The sequence below is a fragment of the Pogoniulus pusillus genome, chromosome 8 (assembly GCF_015220805.1).
Source record: "Pogoniulus pusillus isolate bPogPus1 chromosome 8, bPogPus1.pri, whole genome shotgun sequence".
Lineage (NCBI taxonomy): Eukaryota > Metazoa > Chordata > Aves > Piciformes > Lybiidae > Pogoniulus > Pogoniulus pusillus.
The window spans coordinates 39,162,472-39,190,045 of NC_087271.1; the positions used below are offsets into that span (position 1 = coordinate 39,162,472).

The 27,574-nt window shown below is 53.7% G+C and overlaps 1 protein-coding gene and 1 long non-coding RNA gene across 2 annotated transcripts in view; both read right to left on the reverse strand.

The window, feature by feature from the left end:
- Positions 1-17,396, reverse strand: part of LOC135177918 (uncharacterized) — a 52,748-nt gene extending 35,352 nt beyond the window's left edge. The window contains exon 1 of the long non-coding RNA XR_010303245.1: positions 16,300-17,396. This is a non-coding gene — a long non-coding RNA (uncharacterized LOC135177918). The remainder of the gene's footprint in view (positions 1-16,299) is intronic.
- Positions 17,397-18,720: 1,324 nt separating this feature from the next.
- Positions 18,721-27,574, reverse strand: part of SEC16B (SEC16 homolog B, endoplasmic reticulum export factor) — a 37,967-nt gene continuing 29,113 nt past the window's right edge. The window contains exons 17-26 of the mRNA XM_064148326.1: positions 25,173-25,286; positions 24,294-24,366; positions 21,872-22,129; positions 21,252-21,316; positions 20,754-20,888; positions 20,481-20,588; positions 19,596-19,677; positions 19,391-19,497; positions 19,218-19,286; positions 18,721-18,809 (exon numbers count right to left, since the gene is read on the reverse strand). Coding sequence (XP_064004396.1) covers positions 18,741-18,809; positions 19,218-19,286; positions 19,391-19,497; positions 19,596-19,677; positions 20,481-20,588; positions 20,754-20,888; positions 21,252-21,316; positions 21,872-22,129; positions 24,294-24,366; positions 25,173-25,286 — 1,080 coding nt within the window. The 3' untranslated portion in view covers positions 18,721-18,740. The remainder of the gene's footprint in view (positions 18,810-19,217; positions 19,287-19,390; positions 19,498-19,595; positions 19,678-20,480; positions 20,589-20,753; positions 20,889-21,251; positions 21,317-21,871; positions 22,130-24,293; positions 24,367-25,172; positions 25,287-27,574) is intronic.

A 27,574-nucleotide genomic window follows, 5' to 3' on the forward strand; every position in this document is an offset into this window, starting at 1 on the left:
CCACTAGATCAGGCTGCTCAGAGTTCCATCCGACCTGACCTGGAATGGTACCAGAGGAGGGGCATCTATCATCTCTCTGGGCAAGCTGGGTCAGTGTCTCACCACTCTCAGGGTAAAAAATGTCTTCCAGTCCAAATTTCCCTCTTCTGGTTTCAAACCATCACCCCTTGTCCCGTCACAACAGGCTCTGCGACAAAGTCTGCCCCTTAAGGTTGGGCTGGACGATCTTGGAGGTCTCTTCCAACCTGCTTCATTCTGATTCTATCTTTCTTAACAGCCTGTTTAAGTCCTGAAAGGCCACAAGAAGGCCTCTCTGGCACCTTTTCTTCTCCAGGCACCCCAACTCCCTTAGCCTGCCCCTATAGTCTAAGGGCTGGAAGCCCTCTGCTGTTTCTGTGGCCTCCTCTGGACCCACTCCAAGAAGTTATTTGTCCTTGTGCTGACAGTCATAGAAAGTCATAGAACCAACCAGGCTGGAAGAGACCTCCAGGATCATCCAGGCCAACCTAGCACCCAGCCCTATCCAATCATCCAGACCATGGCACTAAGTACCCAGCCAGGCTATTCTTGAACACCTCCTGGCACAGTGACTCCACCACCTCCCTGGGCAGCCCATTCCAATGCCAATCACTCTCTCTGACAACAACTTCCTCCTAACATCCAGCCTAGACCTCCCCTGGCACAGCTTCAGACTCTGTCCCCTTGTTCTGTTGCTGCTTGCCTGGCAGCAGAGCCCAACCCCACCTGGCTGCAGCCTCCCTTCAGGTGGCTGTAGACAGCAACGAGCTCTGCCCTGAGCCTCCTCTGCTGCAGGCTGCACACCCCCAGCTCCCTCAGCCTCTCCTCACAGGGCTCTGCTCCAGGCCAGGAGCGCCCCAGCTGCGGTTATCGGCGCACCGAGGGCGTGCAGGCAGGCAGCTGCTCCTCTGCCTCCTGAGAAATGGGCCCGTTCCGCTTCCTCCTGCTACTGATAAAATATTGATTAGGGAATTTGAAAATCTGAAATGATTTAGGAGTCCCTGGATGGGAAACGTAATGTACTGTGCCGGTCGCATTATGAGCCATCCATCACCTGTCAGCAAGCAGCAAGAAAGTGACAGAATCAATACAAACGTGTCTGAAGATGGGTTTAACTCATTTCCCTTCCCCCTTGGGCAATGGCTGGAGCATCCCAGCTGGAGGAGGTGGGAGGATTGGGAACGGCCAGCCTCCATCCGCCCGGAGTGCAAGGGGGTTAACTCCTTCCTCGGCAGCCCACCCACCCTAGGGCCAAAAGCCAAGCTGAGCGACCCTGGGGAGCACAGCCAGGGTAACCGGCCAGGAATTGCTAATCTGGACCCTGAGGGCTGCATTCAGCTGCCCCTGGGTCAGCATTGAGCTTTTGGAGACGTTCAGGATATCCGAGACCCCCATGTGGGTCACAGCATTTGCCTGGATCCTACTAAGGCTGCTTCTAGTGAGTTGTGCAGGTTGCTATTCATCCCAAAAACCTCCACAGCTGGTAAATATATTCAGCTCCTGCCTCTCCCAGCACACTTTACCCCATGGAACATTCCCAGAGGCTCACATCACATTATTCTGCTTCCAGAGGCAGCAGGCTGAGCAGTTCCATAGTATAAATCCCTTGCTTGCTTACCCACCAATGAGCCATTCCTCCCATGTATACCCTTAGCATCCACTTCACTTCTGCACCACCCACCTTCAGCCAGCAAGTCCTGATCCAGCTCCTCCTTACACCACAGCATTTGTTCTCTAAACCTCTGCTGTCCTTACTGATTCCAAGGGGGAGGTGGGGGGTGGAATCCCTCCGTGGGGGTGATAGATCGTCCTGCCCTGCTTTGCAGATGGATTCAATTGGCCTGTGATCCTATTTTGCAGATTCCCTGGGAGCACTGTAATTCATCCTGCAGGCACTTCCAATGAGACCGGACAGAGCGCCGGAGAAATGAGTGCCCTGCCTCGCTCCCTGGGGCAGGGCGACCAGCCAGGCCATCACTCATCTGTTATTAGAGTTAATTATTCTGAGGGCACACCACAGGAGGGGATGGAGCCACAAGGCCAGCTCAAACAAGACCAACAGAATGACCTGGGCCCACTCAGGCTGATCCCAAAAGCTGCTTCTCAATTCAAGCCAGCCCAGCGTGGCAGCAGCATTATCACTGCCTGCAGAGAGCACAGTGTGAGGGATGGAGCAGGGAGCAAGAGGATGTTCCACAGCACGAGACACCTCTGAGACTGACTTACCATTGGAATGGGCTGCCCAGGGAGGTGGAGTCGCCGCCCCTGGAGGTGTTCAAGCCAAGCCTGGCTGAGGCACTTAGTGCCATGGTCTGGTTGATTGGCCAGGGCTGGGTGCTAGGTTGGACTGGCTGAGCTTGGAGGTCTCTTCCAGCCTGGGTGATTCTATGATCCTTTTGACCTGCCAACTGTGAGTGGAAGATTCAACTTGCTGTCTGGGAGCAGCAAGGATCTCCAAGATTGCCCCTTGGCAGGCTCTTCTGTCTGATACTCCCTCCCAACACCTCTCAAGGCTGCAGGAAGAACCAAGAGAATGGTTTGGGTTGTAAAGGACCTTTAAAAAAGAATGCTGTCCAATCCCCCTGACACCAGCACAGACACCTGCAACTACCTCAGGCTGCTCAGAGCCCTGTCCAACCTGACCTGGAATGGTTCCAGGGATAGGGCAACCACCTCTCTGGCCCAGTGCCTCATCACTGAAAAAACAAGGTCTTCCTTCTCTCTAATCTGAATCTCCCTCTTTTAGTTTAAACCCACCACCCCTGCCCTCTCACAACTGCTAAGAAGTCTGTCCCCAGCCTTCTGAAGTGCCACTTTAAGCACTGAACGGCCCCCAGGTGGTCTCCTCAGAGCATGTTCTTCTCCAGGCTGAACAAGCCCAACTCTCTCAGCCTGTCCTCACAGCAGAGGGGGCCTCGACCTCTGACTGTTTCCATGGCCAATTCTGACCCCACTCCAACAGGTCCATGTCTCTCCTGTGCTGAGGACTCCAGTGCACTGCAGGTGGGGCCTCACTAGAGCAGAACAGAGGGACAGAATCCTCACTCTCAATGGCAGCACTGACCAACAGACCCAGGAACAAGCACACATCTTCTAGGCAGCTCTGCTCTATCTGCAAGGTTGAGGCTTCAGCCTCCAGGCAAGGTCATGCCACTGCCTTTACTTTAGGAGGTGGATCCCTTCCACAGGCAGCAGCAAGAGGCAGATGGGTGTCACAGCCCAGCTCTTGCATGTCAGCTGATGACACGGTTGCAAGTCTTTACTTCTTGGGCAAAACCTTCTCATTTATAATGCTTTTAATTCTGATACTTAGCAGACTGCAAAACCCTTAACACTGGAGTCTCAACCAAGGCATCTGTGCAGTTCATTCCGAATCTGTCCCTTCTACCTCCCCATCTCTAATAGACTCTATAAATGGTTTCCAAATCCAGCATAAGTGGTCTATTTGCTGCCTAGCATACCATGTAATCTTTTGCAGGGGTGGTATTGATCTTATTAAACCTGCAGCCATCGAATCCTCAGATGTGGCTCAATATTTGCTTTCCTATAGCAAAGCAGAGCACCTGCCCTAGGCCCACAGCAACACGCAGGTGACAGCAGCAGCCCGCACTGACCCCAAGACGAGACCATCCCTGCATTCCTGAGGACAATCTAACAGGCAGCAGAGGCATGGCTGCAGAGCACTTAGTCAGACGCAATACCCCATCTCAAAAAGAACTGTCTGAGTCATTTTAACTGCCAGGGACAGGAATTAGGGGCTAATTCAGCTCGTAACAGGTAGTGAATGCTGAGCGCAGGAGCAGCTCCGCTCGTGGCTAATGGATTTCGCACAGTCAGACCGGCTCAGAGCTCTCAGCTCCCCGCTCCAGGATGCTCGCTTGCAGCTGCCCTGCCAAATTTTCCTCACCCATCTACAGAAGCAGCAGCACACGTGATTATTTGCACAGCCTCTTCCAAACAACTAACCCTTTCCTGCAGCACACAAGCTGGCTCTAGGTGGGAGAGGAGAGGAACACAGTGCTGAGACTTCAGGAGGGCAGACAACCAAAGAGGTACCAAGCCACAAAGCTGGAGCTCTCTGAAAAACACATACCTAGGCTTCTACACGTGCAGGTATATGAAGGCCATCTCTTTTGGAGTGAAGGCAGCATCACAATGTGATGGGAAGGCAAAAGGCATAGAGCAGAGTCTAACCAGATACTTCTCTGACACAGCATCAGTGCTGGGTTATGTTCCCAGTCTGCCTTGGCAGTAGCATCCAAGGAGAGGACAGATGGCAGCTCTGCAGAGCACTGTGAGGACCAAGACTGGTGTCTTTCTTCTAGACAAGGCTCTCATGCTGCCAGCTTACAGCAGACACTGAAGGAGATGGTGATAAGTGGCCACTGTCTGGCCCAGAGGCACTGGGGTGCCAAGCAGAGGGAAGACAGAGACATGGCTTCCACCCCTTCGACATTCACACTGACCCAGTTGTGTCAGCCCTGCTTGTCAGCCCATCTGTCACAGTGCTGGCTCCTGCCAAGGCCTCAGGACCTGGGAAGGTGGCTGCACATGTTGAACTATTTATCTTCTCAGGTTGTTGGGACAAGGCCTATTAGTTATCTCACAAAGCAGAGCCCAAAAACATCCTCAGACAGGGGAGCAGGGGATAATCCCAGGGGAACATCACAAGCCACATGGCTCCCAGCTCCCCAGGCCTCAGGGAAAGGCAAGGCAGCAGCACAGCCTCACCACTGAAATCCTTGCAACAGGCACGTGGAGAAGAGCCCTGGAAGATTTCACTCATCAACTGCTATCTTTCCTTACCCAAGAGTAAGGTGCCACTGTGAATGGGCAGGGATCAATCCCACTGACCTTTCAAAGCCTGTCCTGGGATGTGCCCAGTCTGGAAGGTGGGAGAGCAACAATTTAAGACTGCACATGGCACATACAGAGCTCTTCCAGGAAGAAGCACAGGTGCAACACTCCTTTGTGCTAGGAGCAAGGCAACACTGTGCCTCTGCTGGTCTGATACTGTGGAGATCTAGACTATTCCTGCACCAGCCCTGACCCACACGAGTCTTTGCTCTGGGTGCCACCTACACCACACCGCTGCCTATGGAGAGGAAGAAATACTGCTCTGACAGCACCAATGAGAGTCATCCATACATACATGATGGGAGCAACAGGTAGGGACCTGTATTTCTCTCTACCCCAGAGAAGAACCAAGATGTGTATGTACAGAAGCTTACCAAGGTGCTGAAGGAACCTGGAAGAGAGGTGGAGTGACTAAGAAAAATAGAGACCTACAAGTCCTCAGGGGACACCAGCGGGAAGTGTCACTTCCACAGCACAGCAGAAGAAGCATCCTGCTGCCAGTCAGTGCTCCTGTTTCCAAGTGACATGCACACACCACCCAGAATTGCAGAATGGTGGGGGACTGGAAGGGACCTCTAGAGATCATCTGCACCTCCAGGCAGTGCTCCTGTTTCCAAGTGACATGCACACACCACCCAGAATTGCAGAATGGTGGGGGGCTGGAAGGGTCCTCTAGAGATCATCTAGTCCAACCCCAGTGCTAATGGACATTCAGCCAGAGCAGGCTGCATCCAGGTGGGTTTGGAAACTCTGCAAAGAAGGAAACTCCAGTGCTCTGTCAGGCCAGGCATCAAGGTGGCTTCTGACTATGCTGGCTTTTGGGGAGAGATCTCCACATGGGTGATGATGAGTTACCATCACCCAAGGCTGCCCACCTGCCCTACTGACACCTACAGCAGAGCAGGACCCTAGGCAGCCCTAGTTCTAGGATCCAGCAGCAGTAACTCAGGACACAGCCAAGAGCCAGAGACCAGGCAAAGGCTTAAGTGAAGCATGTCGTAGGTGGGGAGGAGGGGACACAACTCTTCAATCAAGTCACTCCGATGGCACTGAGAAAAAAGGCTGTTAAAATGATGGAAATAAATGGGTTGTTTGAGCAGCCCCTGATATGCTTTCAGAGAAAGCTTCCAGGTAGGAAGGTTGACTGCAAATGCTTATTAACTGCTCCTTCATTACCAAAGAGATGTGATACATGTTTACATGTTTTGATAGGCTTTTATTAATCCTACTTGCTCTTCATTTCTCTAAACCTGCCCAGAAGAACTGTCACCAAACAACCCCCTAAACATACCCTCAACTTCTGCACAGGCAGGAATGGCCACTGGAGGAGTCACTTGCACATCTCCTGTGCCACAGAGCACACGATGCCAACGTTGGAGCTGGAACGCCTCTACGGATCAGAGCCTCCTCCCAGAAAGGGAAGTCTTACTTCAGACTGTGTGGTGAAGTGATTTAGTTGTGCCAATTAACAAGGCAGGGGTTATAAAATAGGTAGTTAATTTAATTTCTGGCAAGCCCTGCCCACAGCTCTGTACAAATGAGTTACATTTGGGTGCTAATTCAGTCAGGAAGATCTTCCCAAGGATGCTCCTGGGCAATTCATTCCGTTAGGAGAATCAGAACAGTGGAAAAGTTTAGCCACAAAATGGCTTTGCCTCACTCACCAATAGGCAGCCTGGAGCCCTAGGGCAAGTCTCTGCTACTGACTGCAGTGCAGTAGGAATTTCAACATAGTCCCTGGCTGCTCTGTGGCAGCGTTGGAACTGCTCAGCTACTGAGAAGCTTCCAGATCTTCCCAGGGTGCTGGGAAAGAGGCAGAGGATCTCTGACCTGACCCTGGTTCCTCTTGGCACAGAGCTTTGCAGAGGTGCAGGCAGCATCTCTTGCAGCTGTGCAGAGAGCACCATATCAGTGGCACTCCTTGCCATGGCATGAGCCACTTAAATGCCTTCTCCTGGGAAACTTGAGGCACTTAAGTTGCCAGGTAGTCAAAGCCCAAAACATCAGGGCTGAGCTGGTCTGAAGCATGAGGCAGAGCAGAACTTGTTGGCCAAGAGCAGTGAGGCAGAGACAGCTCTGTGAGGCACAAGCAGCACACACTAAGGCAGGAGCAGCAAGGCAGAAGCAGCACAACTGCTTGCAACTTCAGCTCCATTTCTACTACTTGCCCGAGTGCAGAGGCTCCTTTGGCCACAGAGGTTCACCAATCAGATGGCATTTGCCAAACTGACCATATTGGGTGCCCCCAGGGCTTGCTCACCCTTCTTTGGGCAAGACACTAACAGCTACCTAAACACCTGTGGGTACCTGTTTGTCACTTTGGGAGGGGACATAATGGCCCAAGCCTTTGTTCTCCTCCTGCCCTTGCTTCCCCCATCAGCATAAGGGTGGGGCAAGCCAGGATATCTAATAGGCCTCTTAGCCTTCCAAGACATGGGGTCATCAACCCACCACTGTCCACCCATGACAGCCAACGGCCAAGAGATCACAGGTCCCTCTGATTCAGCTTCCTGTCTCAAGCAGCAGCTGAGCTTGATGTTAACAGAAAGAGCTGACCAGAAGGTGGAACGTGGAGGTGTGTTCCCAGGGCATTTCTCCAGCCCCTAGCAGCCTGGGGCTCCCAAGCTGTAAATCACTGCAGGGCTGTGTTCAGCCCCACCATCAAGAGTTATCTGCCATGAAATTGCCAAATTCCTCTTTAAAAGTCCATGATAGTTGTCAGCCTCCACAAAACCCAGGACAACTTCTAGGGCAGAATTAGTTCCTCCCTCTGCACACAGCATGTAATGCTGTTTGGTTTAAACCTTCAGCTCCTAGCTCCAGTGTGCAGACCTGGCTTAATGCCCTGCAGGAGACAATCAGTTCCTTCCTAATCACCTTCTTGAATGACATTATAGGTGTCTTTCACATCCTACTTGCTCCCATCTTTGCCAAGCCAGTGAATCCTGAGCTAGGCTACTCAAAGGGTAGCTGCAGCACCACTGAGTTAGATGAAATACCCCTCCCTTCTCCAGCCAGCATTTTCCCCACCAGCAACATCAACGTGAGCAATGTCTTGTGCTGAGATCAGAGCTTTCCTCTGGGGCTCCTCACAGGAGCTGATGGAGAAACTGAAGGCCTGTTTACTTCAAGAAGGGCTTGAGAGACAGAGGGTGGATGAGGAGAATCCCTACCCCCACAGCCAGAGGTTTTTCCCTGAGGAAGCCTATGCCAGAGTGAAGCAGAGATTGTCACCCTCTGGCTGCTTGGGCAGGGCTGTCCAAAGCAGAGGCATCATTCTGACAGCCAGATCCCTACCATCTTCCACAGCCTCCATCACCTTGCTGCAAGCAAAGGGCCCTGCCAGCTCTGCTTCCAGCAATCCTGCCCGCGGACTGCAACGTCCCAGCGACACGAGAGGCACAATGACATGGGTACACCCTGCAAACTCCACCTGCCAGAGGGATCAGCCAGACCCCAAACAGGGTTCTTTTTCAGGAGGAGCAAAGTTTAGTGCTGAAACCCCAGCGTGCTCCCAAGCTGTGGATTCTTCATCATTAGCACCTCACCTCCAGCCTGCATGCAGCACGGCTGGTGTTTGCGAGAGGAAAATGGGAAACATCCTTTCTGCACACACAAAACACTCCATTGGAAGGGTGAACACAGCAGGGCCTGAGGCACACAGGCTCACAGGTACAAATTGGCAGGCATGGCATATCTGATGGGCTGTACTCCCTGGAAAATATCACCTATCATCAGCTCAAGCACTGACAAAAAAAATAGAAAACACAAATAAAAGGCAGCTACAGCTTTTTGGGTACAGCAAGGACATTGCCTTGCTGTTGCAATTTCCATACCATTAGAGCAAAGACACTGGGGCTCAGCAACCAGATGTGTTTTGGCATCTAAATGAGACACCCACAGAGCTCTAGAACTTCAGCATCTTCCCAGGGGCTCGAAACAGAACCAAACCTCGCTGCTCTTTACAACTCTATAGAATCAGTCAGGGTTGGAAGGGACCACAAGGAGCAGCCAGTTCCAAGCCCCCTGCCATGCCCAGGGACACCCTACCCGAGGTCAGCCTGGCCACAGCCTCAGTCAGCCTGGCCTCAAACACCTCCAGCCATGGGGCCTCAACCACCTCCCTGGGCAACCCATTCCAGCCTCTCACCACTTTTATGCCGAAGAACTTCCCCCTCACCTCCAGCTTTGCTCCATTCCCCCCAGTCCTGGCACTCCCTGACAGACTAAAAAGTCCCTCCCCAGCTTTTTTGTAGCCCACTTCAGATCCTGGAAGGCCACAAGAAGATCACCTGGGAGCCTCCTCTGCTCCAGCCTGCACAGCCTCAACTCTTTCAGTCTGTGCTCCTCTCTGAAAAGAGGCTGGAGTGAGGTGGGGGTCAGTCTCTTCTCCCTAGTATCAGCTGACAGAACAAAAGGAAATGACCTGACACTGTGCCAGGGGAGGTTTGGATTGGGTAGAAGGTTCTATTTCTTTACTGAAAGAGTGGTCAGGCATTGGAATAGGCTGCTCAGGGAAGTGCTCACTGTCTCTGGACATGTTCAAAACGTGTGTGGACAAGGCACTTCGGGACGTGGTTTAATGGCCATGGTGGTGTTAGGTTGAAGGCTGAACTCTGTGACTGTGGAGGTCTTTTCCAGCCATAACAATTTTATGATTCCATGAAAAGCTGGCACAAAAAGCAGCCCCTAAGCTGCCTCTGGGCAAAATTGAAGTTCTCCTAGCCACACACTGTCAACAGACACCTCAGCCAGAACTCTGGACTTTAGGAAAAATCTCTTCCCCAGAAGGGTTGTCATGCCCTGGAACAAGCTGTCCAGAGAAATGGTAAAGTCATCATTGCTGGAAGGATTTAAGTACCATGTAGATGTGGTGCTGCGGGACACAGTTTAGCTGTTTAGTGTTAGGTTAATGGCTGGACTCTGAAGTTCTTTTCCAGCCTAAACAATCCTATGATGTCAGTTCAACCCTAACTCAAAGCCTGGTACACCTTCTACCAGCATCCAAGCACAGCCCAAACACCCAAGGTTTGCAGGTCAGTCTTTCCTACCATCATTAGAGGGCTGGGGATCTCCAGCATGCCCGAGTAAAGCTTTGGGGCTGCCTATACAGCCTGTGCTTTCCACCACGGGAAGAGAACAGCAGCAAGATTTTCCACACACAGACCTCATACCCCTCCCTCCCAGCCCCTGTGCAATCCCAGGGGCCTTAATTAAGCGGCACAGCTCCTCGCAGGGAGCTGCTCTACGAGAGCATGTTCGACTCCTTTAGACAAGTTCAGAGGCAGGCAGCTAATCTTCTCCTAGGTCTCCATGTCATATCAATTTCCTATTCAAAGCTGAGCTCTCTCCATCAGGGGGTTTAAAACTAATGAGATGCACCAAGGCCGTCAACTCTGGGAATATCAAATGCAGTGGGATTCAGTTTCACTCCATTTCCATGTGGCTTTCCCTTTGTAATTAACACCAGGCAGTGTGTGCCTCCTCCTCATCCCACCGCCAGATACCAGCTCCGCTCCAGACAAATGTGTCAAGAGAGGTGACACTTTTACCCTACACCACCAAGGGCTTCTAACAAATGTAGTTGCTTTTTTCTCCCCTTCTCTGGATATAATCCACATCCTCCAGGTAATAGTCAGAACTTTACATTTCCAAAGGCAGCGGCACAGGTCCCTCAGGGAGTGCAAGTACAGCAGCCCCTCCTGCTTCTTACTCATAGGGATTATACTGCAGGAGTGCATGGGCACAGGCTCAGAAAGGGGTCTGCAGGTCAGTTTTCCTATTATCATCAGAGGGCTGAGTATCTCCAGTGTGTCAGAGCAAAGACAAGGAGGTACAAAACCACCCTGCACCCTACCTACAAATCATAGAATCAACCAGGTTGGAAGAGACTTCCAAGCTCAGCCAGGCCAGCCTAGCACCCAGCCCTGGCCAATCAACCAGATCATGGCACTAAGTGCCTCAGCCAGGCTTGGCTTCAACACCTCCAGGCACAGAGACTCCACCACCTCCCTGGGCAGCCCATTCCAATGCCAATCACTCTCTCTGACAACAACTTCCTCCTAACATCCAGCCCAGACCTCCCCTGGCACAACTCTGTCCCCTTGTTCTGTTGCTGCTTGCCTGGCAGAAGAACCCAACCCCACCTGGCTACAGCCTCCCTTCACATAGTTGTAGCCAGCAATGAGCTCTGCCCTGAGCCTCCTCTTCTGCAGGCTGCACACCCCCAGCTCCCCCAGCCTCTCCTCACAGGGCTCTGCTCCAGGCCCCTCAACAGCTTCCTTGCCCTTCTCTGGACATCTTTCAGCACCTCAACATCTCTTGAAATCCAGAAGCCCAGAGCTGGACACAGCACACAAGGTTTGGCCTGACCAGTGTTGAGTACAGGCAGCCCCAACCTGTTTTCCTACCACAGAAAACATTCTTTTTCTTCTCCCATCTGTCCTCGCCCAGGCCATGTGAACCAAATCACAGAACTGATTGCCAGCTCCCCAGGCACATGATGCTCCTGCACCAGCCAAGATCTTTCCCAGGTGTTTGGGAAGCAGGAGGTAAGGATCCACAATCTGATCTGTCCATAGCTCACTTACTGCAAAAAGAAGCCAGTCTGAAGGAAGCCACTGGACACTGTGATACCACTTAACACAAAGCCTACAGTTCCCACTTTTGCACTTCATCCTCAGGTGTTAAATAAAGGAGGTGAGCAACTTCACAGAATGCAGGCAGGCTTTTCACATTGCTACAACAGCACAGCCTGCCGTGATCGCAGCTGGGAGACATCACAGACAACACAGAATCAACCAGGCTGGAAGAGACCTCCAAGCTCATCTGTCTTGGTTCTAATTTAAATTTCCCAAAGACTCAGAGTTGATAGAACCAATAACAACTTACAGGATGCCCTTCCCTCTTCCCCCTTCTTTCCCAAATGAAAAGGAATTCGATGGAGAGAGAGAAAAGGTAAAGCAGACCCAAATAAATAATCTCACTGCCATTTGGAAGTTAAAAGAAGAAAAGTTTAGCAATAAATAAAAGGTATCTGAGGTAGGGAAGTTACAATTGTGTAGGGAAGGGAAAACAAGATACAAAACGTGTAACTATACAACCAGATTTGATGGCAATTGGTTTTGTCCACCTTGTAGTGATGATGGCCATGTGGTGAAACAATAAGCAGCAGGAAACAGGAATGGGGATGCAGGCAGAGAGAGAGAAGATGAAGTCCCCCTGCTTTTATGGACCTTTAGACAGGGAGTGGGTGAACCGGTACCTGGTAGAGCTCAGACCCAACCCTGGGGAGGGGTCAGGACCACCTGGGGGTCAGGTTCAAGATCACTCCCTCCAGGAAGGTTAACCCTGTACAACATCCAGTCCAACCTAGCACCCAGCCCCATCCAATGAACCAGACCATGACACTAAGTGCCCCATCCAGGCTTTTCTTGGACACCTCCAGGGACAGAAGTGCCTGAAGGTGTTTAAGGCCAGGCTGGCTGAGGCTGTGGCCAGGCTGATCTGGGGTAGAGTGTCCTTGCCCATAGCAGGGTGTTGGAATTGGCTGGTCCTTGTGGTCCCTTCCAAGCCTGACTGATTCTAGGATCCTATGTAGCCTTAAACTCCGTGGCTGCTGGACATCAATCACCTCATCACACATCTGAGCCTGCAGCAAGTGGCTGGTCACCATTTTTCCCCACACCATGATGAGGGCAGCACCTGTGTTGCAAGCCCCAGCGAGCAGAATCATTTTGATTGGAAGAGACCTTTAAGATTATTTAGTTCAGCTGTGCAGCGGAGGGCCAGAGAGGCCCAAACAGGCTTACATATGCCTTGCCTGGACATGTTTTCCTGCCTAAAGCAGAGGCAAACACATCAAACAGACAAAAGGGGCACAACAGGAGCCACCAAGTCTGGCCTGCCCAAGGCTCAGGTTGTAAACAGGTTGCATAAGCCCCGGCGCTCAGCGTGTGTCCCACCCATGGTATCCCCACCGTTTGGGGGTACCAGACTTGTGGACCCTTCTTAATTTGTTGCGTTTTGGCTGACTGCCAGAAGCCTGTTGGACAATACTGTGGCCAAAGGACCATCCATCTCGGCTCACATCCGATGAACAGGGCAATCCAGGTAAACAAGGGGCTCTTGCCACTCTCTCCGCTCACCTCTGCCAGCTGCCTGCTGCCTGGGGCCGCTGCCTCTGTTCGCTTTCTGTGCGCCGTCGTTCCCCGGCGCTCCGCACCCGCGCAGCGGGCGATAGGACGAGGCGCCCCCGGCCGGCCGCCGCTCCAGCCCCACCGTGCCCGTGGGACCTCCGCACCCAGCGCGCCCCAAATTCGAACTGAACTACCAGCTCCACCAGAAATCAGCTGCGTGGCTTTCGCTATATGTATTTTGGGGACCACAGACACTGAGCCTTCCAATTGGTGAGTTTTCAGACCCTCCTGATTCAAGTTGCCAAGGAATTTCATTGACTTCACCATTGGCACTTTATGCCACCAGACTCTCTGACCAGGACATTTCCAAAACCTCTACCCAGTTGCTTAATCCGGCTATAAACAGACCTCCTGTAAAGTAGTTTCACCAGCCGTGCACAGAGGGTTTGTGTGGGTTAGCTGTACCTAAGTTTGGGCGAGATTCTCTTAGTCTATATCAATACATAATTTAATAACCTTCAAATCGGCCTCGTATCTCACCCCAAACGCAGACTCAAACCCCTCTGCAACAAGCAGTCAACCCAAAACTGCCAAAAACCCTGTCCCTCGGCACCACAGCTACATGGATTTGCCATTGCCTCAGGGGTGCGGACTCCACCGCTGCCCTCAACAGCCTATTCCAGGGCTTGACAGCTCTTAAAAGGAAGAAATTGTTCCTAACGATCTCTTAATCCTCCTCTGCTGCAACCTGAGGCCACTTCCTTTCACCCTGTTGCTTGCCACCTGAAAGAAGAGGCCAACCCCCACCTCACTCCTTTCAGGGAGCTGTAGAGAGCAAGGTGGTCTCCCTCCCTCAGTCTCCACCACCTCCCTGGGCAGCCCATTCCAATGCCAATCACTCTCCCTGGGAAGAGCTTCATCCTAACACCCAGCCTAGACCTCCTCTGGCAAAATTTGAGGCTGCTGTCCCTGCCCTTGCCCTGATCCCAGCTCAGTGCTGCAGAGAGACGTCAGGTCCCAATTAAGCAAACCGTTTGCCACCTGAAGTTGCACGCAACAAACGGTCCCAGGTTTGCAGCACGCACAGCGTCCCCATGGGCCCCTCTCCTGCTAAGGTTCAGGCTGCTGTGCAAACCGGCGAGCCGGCCCCGGGCCGCCCTGCAAACCGGCGAGCCGGCCCCGGGCCGCCCCGCAAACCGGCGAGCCGGCCCCGGGCCGCCCCGCAAACCGGCGAGCCGGCCCCGGGCCGCCCCGCAAACCGGCGAGCCGGCCCCGGGCCGCCCCGCAAACCGGCGAGCCGGCCCCGGGCCGCCCCGCAAACCGGCGAGCCGGCCCCGGGCCGCCCCGCAAACCGGCGAGCCGGCCCCGGGCCGCCCCGCAAACCGGCGAGCCGGCCCCGGGCCGCCCCGCAAACCGGCGAGCCGGCCCCGGGCCGCCGTGCCAGGAGCCTGCAAGTTCAAAGTCCCAAGCAGCACCTCGGAGCAGAGTCCAGGAACACTTCATTATCACTCCATCACGGAGTTGGCCGCACTGCCCAGCAGCTCCAAACGAGCCCTCCTCGCCGTGACAGCACCACAGGACCACCGAGGTTTCATTAATATTCATGTCCCATTGCCACGCCAGCAAGCAATGAAAGCTTGCTTTCGACAGCAGATCATTAAGCGAGGGGAAACGAGTGACCTCTTAAGACCAGCTGCGTCACTGGTGTCACCAGGAGCTGAAGGGACAGAGGCAGGGTCATCACCCAGCACTTCTTCTAATAAATAACAGTTCTAAATGAGCGTGGCCTTGCCATGCCCAGCGGGACCCAGATGAAGCTGAAAGCATCAGGGAAACAGATGCCTGAACTGCAAAGCCAGGCAGGGCAGTGGCTCATCTTAGCAAGCCTGCCTGGGAGAGGCTGGGCAGCAGTGGGGAAGAGAGGAGACTTCTCCCCGGCAGATCAGGTGTGCAGTTCTGTAATAAATGGCAGCGTTTCAGGCACAGTTTGCTCAGCTCAGTGGGAACAAACCTCCTTTTACAACATTCAGGAGCATCCCAGGGCTTCCTCAATGCCTTCTAGCTCAGGGTGTTTAGCAAAGAGCTCCCCCAGGCAGCAGTTAGGACGCTCTAGATAGCAGACTTGGTCTTGGATTACAGACTCTAATTGCTGCTATCAGTCAGAGCAACAATTAGCTTCAAGTTAATGCACTTCCAGTGCTCTCCGGAGAAGATGAGGAAGGAAAGGGGAGTCTTAGGCCCAGTTTATCTCAAGTTCACTGGGAGGCCACAAGAAAGCAACTTGCTGGCAATCTTCCCAGGCACCCATTTTCCCAGGGACATTAGCCACCTTTGAAGCGCCCAAAGCAGCAGGTGTGTGGGGGGAAGCTCCTCCAGCCCTCCTAATCCAAAGAGAGAGCTGCCATTTCCACAGAAAGAAGCTAATGGAAGATCACATCTCACCCAAAACGAGACACCCTCTCTGCTGCAAGAAGGCAGCAACACTGCCTCTCCTGGATTTTAGTTTCTTCATAGAATCAACCAGGTTGGAAGAGACCTCCAAAGCTCATCCAGACCATGGCACTAAGTGCCTCATCCACTCTTTTCTTGAGCACCTCCAGGGACGGCGACTCCACCACCTCCCTGGGCTTCACCTGAAGCTTAATGCAGCTCACGTGCAGTGGTTGTGCACCAAACAAGCCTCTTTTTTTGTGACTCTTGATCTCCACACCCTGCATGGTACCAAGGCTAAAAAGTTCAAGGGGCCACGTGCAAGTAAGGAAACCCTCTGCCCCCACATGCACAGCTACACTCTGAGCTGCCCCTCCTAAGGGGATTTGCAGTGCACTCTTCTTCATAAAAGCTTTGCCACCCAATCTTTACAACCTCAGGGGGATGAGCGGAGTCAGAAACTAACCATCTGATTTAGTCAAGATTGGTCACAGCTGCAAACTCACACAAGCAAGAAGTCCCCTGTGCTTATAATTTTCCTGTGAAAAGAAGAATGCCTAAAAACTGGACAGACCACGTTCAGGCTCAGGGAAGCAGAACATGCCTTAAGAGGCCTAAAAGAGAGAGCTCAGCCCTTTAAAACCAATTCAGAAGCCTGGAGAATTGCAAAGAGCCCTTATAAAGCCAGGGAAGCACCACACTGCCCTCACAAAGGCTCACCCTATGAGCACTGCTCCCCAGATCATCCTGCAGCCGACACGGAGGAACAGAAAGAGTTATGGGGCTCAGGACTGCAGCGTCAGAGCGGTGAGAACAAGTAGGAGAGAGGCCCCAGCAGAGCCCGGGGATCACTTACCTCACACTGAGAAAGAAAGCAGCGTGCCGGGATGAGGAGCCCCATTCCTAGGAAGTCCACTGGAATTGTGCCCTGCAGCCAGCTTCATCCTGCGCAGTATCCCAGGCTCAGCAAGTCGCTTCCAGCCGTGCAGCCCTGCGTGCCAAACCCAGCTACCATGCTGTGTGGTCACAGCAGCAGTCTGCAGCGTCTGCCCAGCCAGAAAGGCAACTCCAAGGCTAAAGCAGCTCTTGTTTCGGGAGGTATATTAAAGGCACCTGTGTTGCCCTGCACCTCCAAGCAGGTGGTGCACTGAAGGTTTTATGTGCACCACCTGTGTCCGGCCTCGTGCTCTTGGAACAATAGCGATGAGGGGTAAGGGCTCCTCAGGTGCTCCTCTGCAGGGCTGCACAGCCCCGAGCACCCTGCACAGCTCCGAGCACCCTGCTCAGCCGGGCCCCGGGCTTCCCCCGGCCACTCTCAGCTCAGTGCATGGTGCACTCACCCAGGGGCTGCACAGCCCCGAGCACCCTGCTCAGCCGGGCCCCGGGCTCCCCCCGGCAGCTCTCAGCCCAGCCCATGGTGCCCTCACCCAGGGGCTGCACAGCCCCGAGCACCCTGCTCAGCCGGGCCCCGGGCTCCCCCCGGCAGCTCTCAGCCCAGTGCATGGTGCACTCACCCAGGGGCTGCAGGCTCGGCCAGTTCCCCAGCCCTCGCTGCACAGAGCACAGCAGCTCAGCACAGGAGGGCCCCAGCCCTGCTGCCTGTCACAGGCAGGGCTATGGTCACACAGCCTGTCACAGGCAGGCAACAATCAGCCCTAAGTGGGTCCCAGTCCCCTCAGCTTGGCACGAGTGGGCCCCAGACATTCAGCCCGGTACAAACCGGCCTCAGCCCTGCAGCCTGTTTCAAGGGGGCTTTGATCCCAGTCTGCCACAAGCGGGTCACAGCCTGGCAGCCTGCAGGTTTCAGCCCCGTAGCCTGTCACGAGTGGGTTCCAGCTTCAGAGTTTGCAGGTTTCATGCCCACAACCTATAAAATAACCCGTCACGAGTGGGCTCCAGCCTGCCACAAGCAAAGCACCCTCCAGCTCACTGCCCATCGGGGGTGGGGGAGGTCAGCCTGAAAGGAACAGCTCGTCACAAGCCGCTCTTAACCCGGCACGCCGCCAGGGGCGGAGCGGGGCGGAGCGGGGCGGGCCGGGGCGGGCCGTTCCCAGCAGCCCCGCCAGCGCCGTGCTAGGCGGAGGCGGCGCCGCAGCTCCGAGGCGGCGCTTTAGGTTCCACCCAGGACAGCCACAAGGCGACAAACGCCGGGCAGGGGGCGGATCCAAATTAGCATGAAGCAGAGTGCACGCTGGGTAGCACCGGCGACTCACCCTAAGCTGAGAGGAGAGAGAGCAGCGAGCAGTTATATACGGCAGGAGACGCCGCACCTAACGTCCGGGGGAAGCTCACTGCCGAGGCCACGCACGGGGTGCGTTCGTCACCCTTTAAGCCCGCCTCGGGGAAGGTCTGAGGGAAGGGCCGCCCGCAGCTCTAGCAGAGCTCCGCCCGCGATGGGGCGGGTGAGCCACCAGAAAGGGGGGCGCCGCGCATTTGGGCCGGTCCTGGGCAGGAGAAGCCGAGCTGGTTACGTTGGGGTTCGGGAAACTCCCTGCTCCGCGGAACCCCGGTGGATGCTCGTAGCCCCGCGGTGCTTTGAGACAGACTCACGGCCGGCGATCGCTGAGTCCAATGGGTGAGGTGGGGCACTGCCCTACAACCCAATTCAGACTACTCTCCCCCGGACTACTTTTTTCTGTGCCCTCCCAACTCGAAGCCTCCTTTTATGGCTTGAACCCTCACGAACTCAATTCAAGAGAGATGTTGAAGGTGCTGGAAGGTGCCCAGAGAAGGGCAGCAAGGCTGGGGAGGGGCCTGGAGCACAGCCCTGCAAGGAGAGGCTGAGGGAGCTGGGGGTGTGCAGCCTGCACAAGAGGAGGCTCAGGGCAGACCTCCTTGATGTCTACAACTCCCTGAAGGGGGGCTGTAGCCAGCTGGGGTTGGGCTCTGCTGCAGACAAGCAGCAACAGAACAAGGGGACACAGTCTCAAGTTGTGCCAGGGCAGGATGTTAGGAGGAAGTTGTTGGCAAAGAGAGTGATTGGCATTGGAATGGGCTGCCCAGGGAGGTGGTGGAGTTGCTGTCCCTGCAGGTGTTGAAGCCAAGCCTGGATGAGGCACTTGGTTCCATGGTCTGGTTGATTGGTTAGGGCTGGGTGCTAGGTTGGCCTGGATGATCTTGGAGGTCCCTTCCAACCTGGCTGATTCTATGATTCTATGAAAGCTTCATGGTTCAGGGCCATGGGGCCAAACCTTTGCCACCCTCTTGTATCCTCTATCTCCCCCCTCAAAATAACCACACACACCCTTTTGTTTAAAAAAAAAGCAGTTGATTTCTGCCCCCTCCCTGGCTTTCTGCTCACAAGGCATTGGGGTAGCGGCGCTGGGAAAGCCTCTTGGGTTGGGTGGGTCGAGCAGTGGCAGCGAGCTGCAAAAGCAGAAAGGTGCTGTAAAGGTTGTACCCAAAAATGAAGCCTTGCTGGAGTCAGGATATGTCCTCTTCCAGTTGCCACCTCCATCACATTCCCAAATTGTCCTGCCCCCAAATTAGTTTCTTATCAATGCCAAACTCTTAAGCACAGGGCTGATGTCCCCTACATCTCCCTGCCTGCAGCAGATTGGCATCACCCTGAAAGCCAGGAGCTACACCTCAGCTCCAAAAGCCAGGAGCCATCTCCCTGCTCCCAAAAGCCAGCAGCTGTCTCACTCCCACCTCCAAAACCCAGGAGCCATCTCCTCACTTCCTCCAGAAGCGAGATGCCACCCACCCCTCCAAAAGCCAGAGCCCACCTCTGCCCATTCTATCCAGCAACAGCCCCCAGGAGGATGCTCTCACCTGAGAGACCTGGACAGGGTTGAAGAGGGGGATTGCCCCCACCGGTGGTGGAGGTCTGTGGAAGCTGGCCTGGAAAAGGTGAAGGGAGAGAACCTTAACAGCCACTCCCCAACTTCAGAGCCAACCCAAGCAGAGGAGTGTCCTGGACTCCCCACCACCACCCATCAATACACCTCCCTTCCCACCTGCCCTCCTGGCTCCTCACCATCCTCTTCCCAAGAATCTCTCACCTCAGTGGGCACTGGGTTAACAGCAAAGAGATTTTCACCTTCCATTCCTCCTGGGGCATACAACCAAAAAAACCCAAAACCTTAAAATTAAGAGAAGCAGCTTCTGAAAGACTGATGGGAGGGGGGCAAGAGGACATGCAGCATTTACCGAGGTTTCTGGGGGGAAGAGGAGCCGAAGGGCTTGTCGCAGCGGCCAGAGGGGCATCAGGTGGGGCTGGGGGCATCCACTCCTGAAATCATATCCATCCATTTAGATCAGAAGCTCTGCACTAGATATGACTGTGCTTCTGGGGTACTGCTCTGCATCCATCCTGCTGGACAGGTACCCCAAGTGCTGCAGGCAGTTGAGCTAAGCAGGCACTGCAGGGTCAGGGGAAGCAACCCCTGTCACAAAGTTAAACCACCTGGCAGGAGGGTGGACACCAAGCCTGTGCACACTGTAAAAGGTTACCAGGGTCTTTGGGTCCCACTTTGTTCCTCCTTATCTGCTGGTTTTGGAATAATATCCCTAGACTTCCTGCTCTGCAACTGTAGAAGGAATCTTCCAGGGGAGGATCTAGCTCCAACATCTCCCTCCAAGCCCACACTGGGCCTGCAGTCATGGATGTGACAGCCTGAGAACCTGGCCAGGACTGGGATAACCACACATGACTGCTTCCCACTCTGTGCTGTACTTCCAATTAAAAATTCCCTTTAGCTCCTAAAACCTGCCCAAGCAGTGCTGCTCCAGCTGCTGTTTTCCACTCCAGTGGAGGGCAAGGGATGCCTGCAGAGTCTGCTGAGTGTTCTGAGGACCTCCTGGATCAAAGAGGCTTTATAGCTTTACAGTTATTATTAATCAAGGATTCACTTCCAAGCTAAAAGGGCTCCTCTTGTCACTGTCCCCATACAGAGCAGCAATGGCCATGGAGAGGTGGCTGTCCTGATGCACAGCCACCTGCATGAGGACAGGAGAAATAGTGAGTAAAGAGGGGTGTGTGTCATCTCTCCCCACAACTGTAACCTCAGGTTAAGCCAGCCTTTTGTCCCCTACCTGTTGTCCTGCAGTGGAGGAGTCTGGAGCTGTCTCAGATGCAGCTGTGGGAGGGGTTTCTTTGGTGGGCTTCGACCGAAACCAGCCAAACCACCTGAATCCAGAGCTCTGGCAATTAGAGGTTGTCACAGTCAGCAGAAATAGGAGGAGGGCACAGCCTCTCTCACTGGCCAGGAGCAGGCATCACTTTGCCCAGGTTAGGGCAGGCACAGTGGACATCAGGAACAGGCAGGCTTGGAGCACAAGGCTTCAGGTCAGCTCTTGCATGCTCACCTTGTCCTCATCTGGCTTCCCCTCTGCTGCTGGATCTTCAGCAGTGTCTTCGGCTGCGCTCTCCGAGGATGGGCGGCTGTCCAAGGAGATGGTGGAGCTCTCTGAGGTGGTCCGAGCCCTTGCCTTTACCGCCTCCTGGCATCAGAGAGTGGAGCTGCCATGTGGTGTTCCCAGGGCACGATTCCCCAGGCATGTTTAGAGCATCCCTGGAATTCCTCCATGCCAAGCTTAATGGGTAACTTCCCCAGGGACACACTCTGTGTGCTTTATACAGCAGGTGGGGAGGGATAGCACCCACAGTTGGGTGCAGTGGGCAGTCCATAGTCCCAGAGGTAGAGGGATGGAAGGGGTTTCCCTAACCTGTCAGGTACCCAAAAGGGTGGCTGGCTCCATGACAGGTGAGTCCCATGCAAGTTAAGTGCATGGAAGGATGAGCTGGCAAGTTCCAAATCCCCCTCAGACTCTCATGAGGTGGTGTCCCTGACCCTGCTAACTCACCTGCTCTGCTGGCAGGGGTGGCTGCACACCATCAGAGGATGCTGGCACACCCCAGGGCTCTGCTGCTCCTGCAGAGCAGAAGGAAGGACACAGTCAGGGTTTGGTCTGCCTGCCATATCTATCAGAGATATTCTCATTGCTTTTATCATCCCACTCCAAAGCGAGGCCAGGTGGCCAAGATGTCCCTCCAAGAGATGCAGAAGACCATTGTGGTCCCTGCCCATACCAGCATCAGGGAAGCAGTCAGAAAGCTGCACTGCTGCATCTCCAAAACCTGCCTTGTGCTGCCTGACATGAAACTGATTTCTCCATCCAGCATGGATGTGGTAGCAGTGCCCACAACCCCACCTCCCTTGCTGCTTTTAGCTTGTGAAAATGAAGAGCCACCTGCCCAGGGTAGCTGGCAGGGGTGCACTTAGTTTGCGGGCATGGCTTCAGAGCAGGCATGGCTTCATATCTGGGCAAAGCTGGAGGGAAAGACCACGCTGGCTGAAGGCAGCACCGGCAGGGAGCAGTGTGTGAAGTGACCCATGTGTGACTCTGCGACTCTCCCCAGGGACACTTGATCCCACTGCTGCTAACGGGGAACAGGCATTGTCACAGAGGAACGAAGCTGGAGCTCTTACCTGCTGGTGGCACCACCTGCGGCCGGGGCTCGACAAAAACACCTCCTGGAGGGGTGGCCTTCTCTGAGCCACCTGCTGGGGGCTGCAGCTCTTGCTCTGCACCAAGCAGCGGTGATGCTGTCACCTGAGTGAGTGCTGGGGGCCGGAGAGACGCATCCTGACGGGAGCTGGGTCCCTGGAGTGGCATGGGCTCATACCATTGGTCATACTGGTAGCCTTCAGTCTGTGGAAGCTCTTGGCCAGGCTCTTCATCTGCAAAAGAGCAACCAACCCACACCTCAGAGTTTATTCTGGTGTTGGTGTTTTCATCAGGGTGTTGGTTGCACAGAATTCCCCCATTTTCCCTTCTACATCAGCAGGAGTCAGGGAGGGTGAGGAGGCACCCTGGGGAGCACATATGGGCGAGGGAGGAGGTAGGGCACCACACAGCAGCAGGGACCCTCCAGAGGCTTCAAGAAGGGTGGGCTGTAAAAGACAGGGGAGAAAATCTCCTGGGAACATGCCTCAGGTTTTGGGCAATCTCAGAAAGGGAATGCTGTGGAAGCAAAGAGACCAAACATGAGCAGCACACACTCAGCAGCCTCTTGCTCAGCCTCCAGCCTTTTCTTCCAGCCCTGCTGCACACCCTGAGCAGGAAAAACAAATGCACTGAGAAGCCACAACCTTCATTCCTGGCTCCACAGGAGCACCCACAGCTGAGTTTCTTGCTGCAGGCAGGTTGAGTCAGGGCTGGGGTTTTTGGTTTGAAAGGCAGGCTGAGCAAGTGGGCTTTGTTTTATTTAACACATACACAGGTTGCTCTGTCAGATGTTAGACATGGCATAGGCAGCACATTGCTCTTTCTCCCAGGTGCACGTCCTGCTTGTTCCATCTCTGCAGCCTCCAGCCAGAAACATTCTGAGCACTGAGAGGTTTCTCTTCTGTCATCATAAGACAGTCAGGCAGGCCCCAGATCCTGCCTGAGCACAGGGACAGACTAGGGCACCTCTGGAAGGTCTTTGCCTTCTGGCATCACCTCCAGCCTGCTGAGAGTTGGCTTTGCACCCATGAGCTGCTCCCACACAGCCTCACAGACCACTGGCACAGGCTCCCCAGAGAGGTTGTGAGGTCTCCTTCTCTGGAGCCTTACAAGGCCTGTCTGGATGTGTTTCTCTGTGATTTGTGTTAGATAGGATTGTCCTGCTCTGGCAGGGGGATTGGACTCAATGATCTCCTTGGGTCCCTTCCAGCCCCTAACATCCTGTGATCCTAAAGGTGCTTGAGGCCCACAGAAAGGTGAATGCATGACTCTACAGTGCCCAGCAAGCTCAGCCAGGAAAAGTCAGGATGGACAGCCCAAACTGTACGGATGGAGAGGCAGATCACTGTGACTGTGCAGACCCCAGCTTGGCACTGTGGTTTGGGCTTAGGCTCTCTAAGATAGATGAATTCAGCATTCTGCCAGCTTCCTCTGCATGCAGGGTCCTCAGATGGTGACTCTGGATGGCCTTCTCAATCAACAACAGGGCCAAGCATTGGGAAAACAAGCTGTGAAGACCACACGGAGCAGTTCTAGCCACGTGGAGGAACCATCCCAATCTACCTGTGACATTTTAACCAGGGAAGGATACTCATTGCCCCCGGGCCCTGATAGAAGCAGAAGGCAATCAGGATTGATGATCCTTTTTACTGCCTGGGAGAGCTCTTTGAAGAGGAATTTGGCAGTAGTCAAAAAAAGAAATGGGTTGGAGGAGTTTGTCATGTTTTATCCTGTCTGCACCAGCCTTTGTTCTCCACCCATCAGCGCTAAGCTAGACCTGAGCAGCAGCAAGGAGCAGTGGGGCTGTGCCAGGGCACCCTGCTGATGGAGAATGCCTCTTGATCCTCTGGGTGAACTGTTGCTGGAGGGGACTTGAGGTCACCAAGGCAAAGCAGAAAGATGAAAGAGAAAGCAGGAAAGGGAAATACTGGGGCTTCACCGAGAGGCAGGCCGCAGTTCAGCATGCAGAGGGAGGAGCTCCTTCCCGAGTCTTCTGCTCTGCAAGTGTGAAATCCCCTTAGTTCAGCTCCCATTTGCATTCCCAGAGGACTGCCTGGGAACAGGACCATCTCCCTAGAGGCTCAGCCGAGAGGCACGTGTCTGCCCAGCCACTCACTCCCCCTTTTTCCTCCCACAATGCCCACAGGGACTTCTGAAGCTGCGGTAATTAGGCCCAATTACTTCGACTTCATACGGAGGGCATGAGCGTCAGCCCCTTGCTTTGCAGCACAGCCCCAGCAGCTTCACACCAAGGGGGTGCATCCAGGCAAGGGCAAAATGGTGAGCTCTGGGAGGATGTAAGGAGCAGAGAGCTGTCCCCAAGCCCTTGACGGCACAACATCCACATGCAGAGTAGTCCACTGGGGTGACTGCAACCTGTCACTTCATTTTCTTTACCTGCTGTTGATGTAGCAGTCCAGGAGAGCTCTAGCTGAGCGGGTGCTGCCTCCTCAGAAAGGTCATCTTCTACCTGCAAGGAGTCAGAGGGAAATTGTGATAAGCCAGTTGGAATGTGAGATGGCACAGAACAAAGACTAAGGAAACAATGAAGCTGATGCAAAGGAAAGCATGGTGCTGCTGGGCCTGGGGCTCATGACCCACCTTGGGCTGCAGGAGCCCTGGTTATAGGTGAGACCCATACCAGAGTGGTCACAGCTCTTTCCTAGAAAGTGAAGGGGGCTGCAGCACCACTGTCCCACTGAGAGCAGGCAGGAGGAGGAACTGGAGACAGAAAAGGGCACAAAACCAAAAGCAGGCATGAAACCTAAGCAAAGAGCATTAATCCAAGGACCAGACCACCATTAAGCAACCCAAAAGTACACGTCTGCAAAGTGATGCCCCACCAGTATCCTCTGAAACATCCTCACTCTAGGAAGAGGTCACCACTCAACCACCAGCCCATCTGCCCTCCTTGAGCCAAGACAAAGAGCTTTTTGCCCTGCCTGAAGCTCTGCACCTCCCACTGCTCACACCTTCAGGCACTGCTATCCCTCTGTTCCTGCTGAAGCTGCAGGTCTCACTACAGTGACCACAACTCTGAGCTCACAAGCTGAGGAGAAAGGCACTTTAGGAACAGCCTTTGGCTCTCCATACCCATCCCCAAAGGCACTTCAGGAACAGCCTTTGGCTCTCCATACCCATTCCCAAAGGCACTTTAGGAACAGCCTTTGGCTCTCCATACCCATCCCCTCAGATTCAGGGCAGAGGAGGAAGATGCTGCTGCAGACAAACCACCACACAGACCAGCTGCTCCCCAGCATCCTTGCTCCTCCTTACCTTCCGCTCCTGGCAGTGGGCTCGGAGCTGTAGCAGCCAGTCAGGCTCCAGTGTCTGGTCCTGCTCTGGCATCTCCAGGAGCAGTGGGTCTGAGAGTTTCAGCCGCTCAGATAGCTGTGGAGCCAAGGGAGGAACAGGGCTCGTCACACATCTCTGCTCTGCAGGGGCCCCCACAGCAATTGCACACAGGCCCAGAGGAAGACAGAACCAGAACTGCACTTCTTCATAATATGAGGGCAAAAGCAGCTCCAGGCTCTTGTGCAGCCTTTATTCCCTCCCCTGCACTACTACAGGGAGGTGCTGGCCCATCCTGTGGCCTGCAGAGAGCCTCCAGGCAGGGCGATCTCAGCCACCTCCAGAGAGATGTACAGCATCAAAGATGCTCTTCACACGAGTCAGGCAGGTAACTTAGCTTCAGGGAAAACAAGCACCTTCAATACCACTTGACAGCCAGCCTGGGACACTGGCAGGCTAGCAGGACATCCTGAAAGCAACTATCTGCTATCCTGAAAGCAACTATCTGGTATCCTGAAAGCAACTCAGCTACTACCTATCCTGAAACAACCTATCCTGAAAGCAGCTCAGCTTACCCTTACCTACCCTATGAGGATGGGAGCTGGTAGGGTTTGAGCTAAGGGTGCATCTGGCTTTGCAACAAGCATTACCATCACTAATAACCACACAGAAGACAACCAAACAAGCATTACCATCACTAATAACCACACAGAAGACAACCAAACAAGCATTACCATCACTAAAGCAACCAAACAAGCGTTACCATCACTAATAACCACACAGAAAACAACCAAAATGCAGGGCTGGAAGGGACCTTCTGAGGTTACCTGATCTGTCTGCCAGCACTCAAGAAAATCCTCTGTGCCCACACCAGCCTGGTTTTGTCTGATTTGCACTTCTCTATCTCCAAGGATAAGATTTCACAACCTCCTAGGCCTGTGCTGGTGTTTAATGTCCTGAGAGTAAGAGAGGTTTTTTTTCCTAATATCTAAGTGAAATCTTCCTCGCTGCAAATTAAGCCTCTTGGTTGCTGCTCCTGTGGAAGCTGCAGGGACAGCCAGGCATCTCCTTCGTGCCCAAGGGTTGTTATCACATCCCCTCTACCCCTTCTTCCCACAGCATATCTCGCCTGGAAAAAATAACCCCAAGGCCTCCTTCAGAGGTCGTTTCCCCCTCAATCTCTTATCACTCTGCAGTCTTTCCTTCACACTTGCTCCAATTTGGCCACATCTCTGAGTGCAGCGCCCTGGAGGGGGCACAGTGCCCCAGCCAAGACCCCTGAGACCTGAGCATGGAGGGGTTTATCACCTCCTTGTCTCACCCACGTCACTCTTGCTCTCACAGCCCAGAATAACATTATAACATTGATGCTTTTCTTGTCTTTTTTTTTCCCTCACCAGCATCCTGTTATCCTGGTGCTGCTTGATATTTTTCCATGCTCCACTATCTCCCCCAGGTCCCTCTCTGCAGTATTGCTGCTGAGTGTTTAATTTCTACTGCAAGAGCTGGGGCTCTGCAACCCCAGCTGCAGCCATCTCAGGGGGCTCCAGCTACCTGTGGAAGAGGAGCTTCTGGGGCCACATATCCAACCAACCTGGGGTGAAATGGAGGACCCCAGTCTGGAGAAATTGCTTAGACAAGGATCCTGTTTTAAGACAGGGATGACAATCAAAGCTCTGCTCTTCAGAGTCTTTACTGAATTTTCTCTTACTGGTATCAACTCACTTCTTGGGCATTTATCAGGCTCCCTCCCAGCTCCCTCACGCTCCTTTATCTTTTACACTTTGAGGCTGATGCACCAAGGGTCACCAAAGTCCATTCAAAAGCCCCTTTGGAGCTCAGTCACCTTCCACAGGTATACAGGTCTCAGCCATCCCTCCCACAACAGTCCCCATGGGACATTTCTCCCTATTCCCAAAGTCATTCAAAAGCAAGTGCAAAACACACTTCCCAGTTCCAGGAGGCTGCACGACTCACTCAGCTGGAGACCAGCTTGGGACAGGGACTGGCCACAGAGGGTGGAGTAAGCCAGCAGCCAGCCAGGAACTCACCCTGCCTACAGAGCCTTTGTCCCATCTCTTTGCAGACACACATGTGCTCATCCTAAATCAATGGCAGGAAGGAGGAAATTAGGAGCATGATTACTCCTAAATGGGGGGAATGTTTAATCCAAAAGCTAATGTGCACTTTGATCCAATATTAATGAACCAGCACCTGGTTGTGTATCTCCCCAGCTTCAAAAGAGGGGAAGTCTTAATCAAACACTAATGTGTATCATAATTTGTAACACAGTCTAAAACATCAAAGACAAGAGTGTCTACGAAGGCAGTAGTTTTTCAGATGAAAGTGTTTTCTCCCAGCAGAAGCATTATCCCCAGCAGAACAGC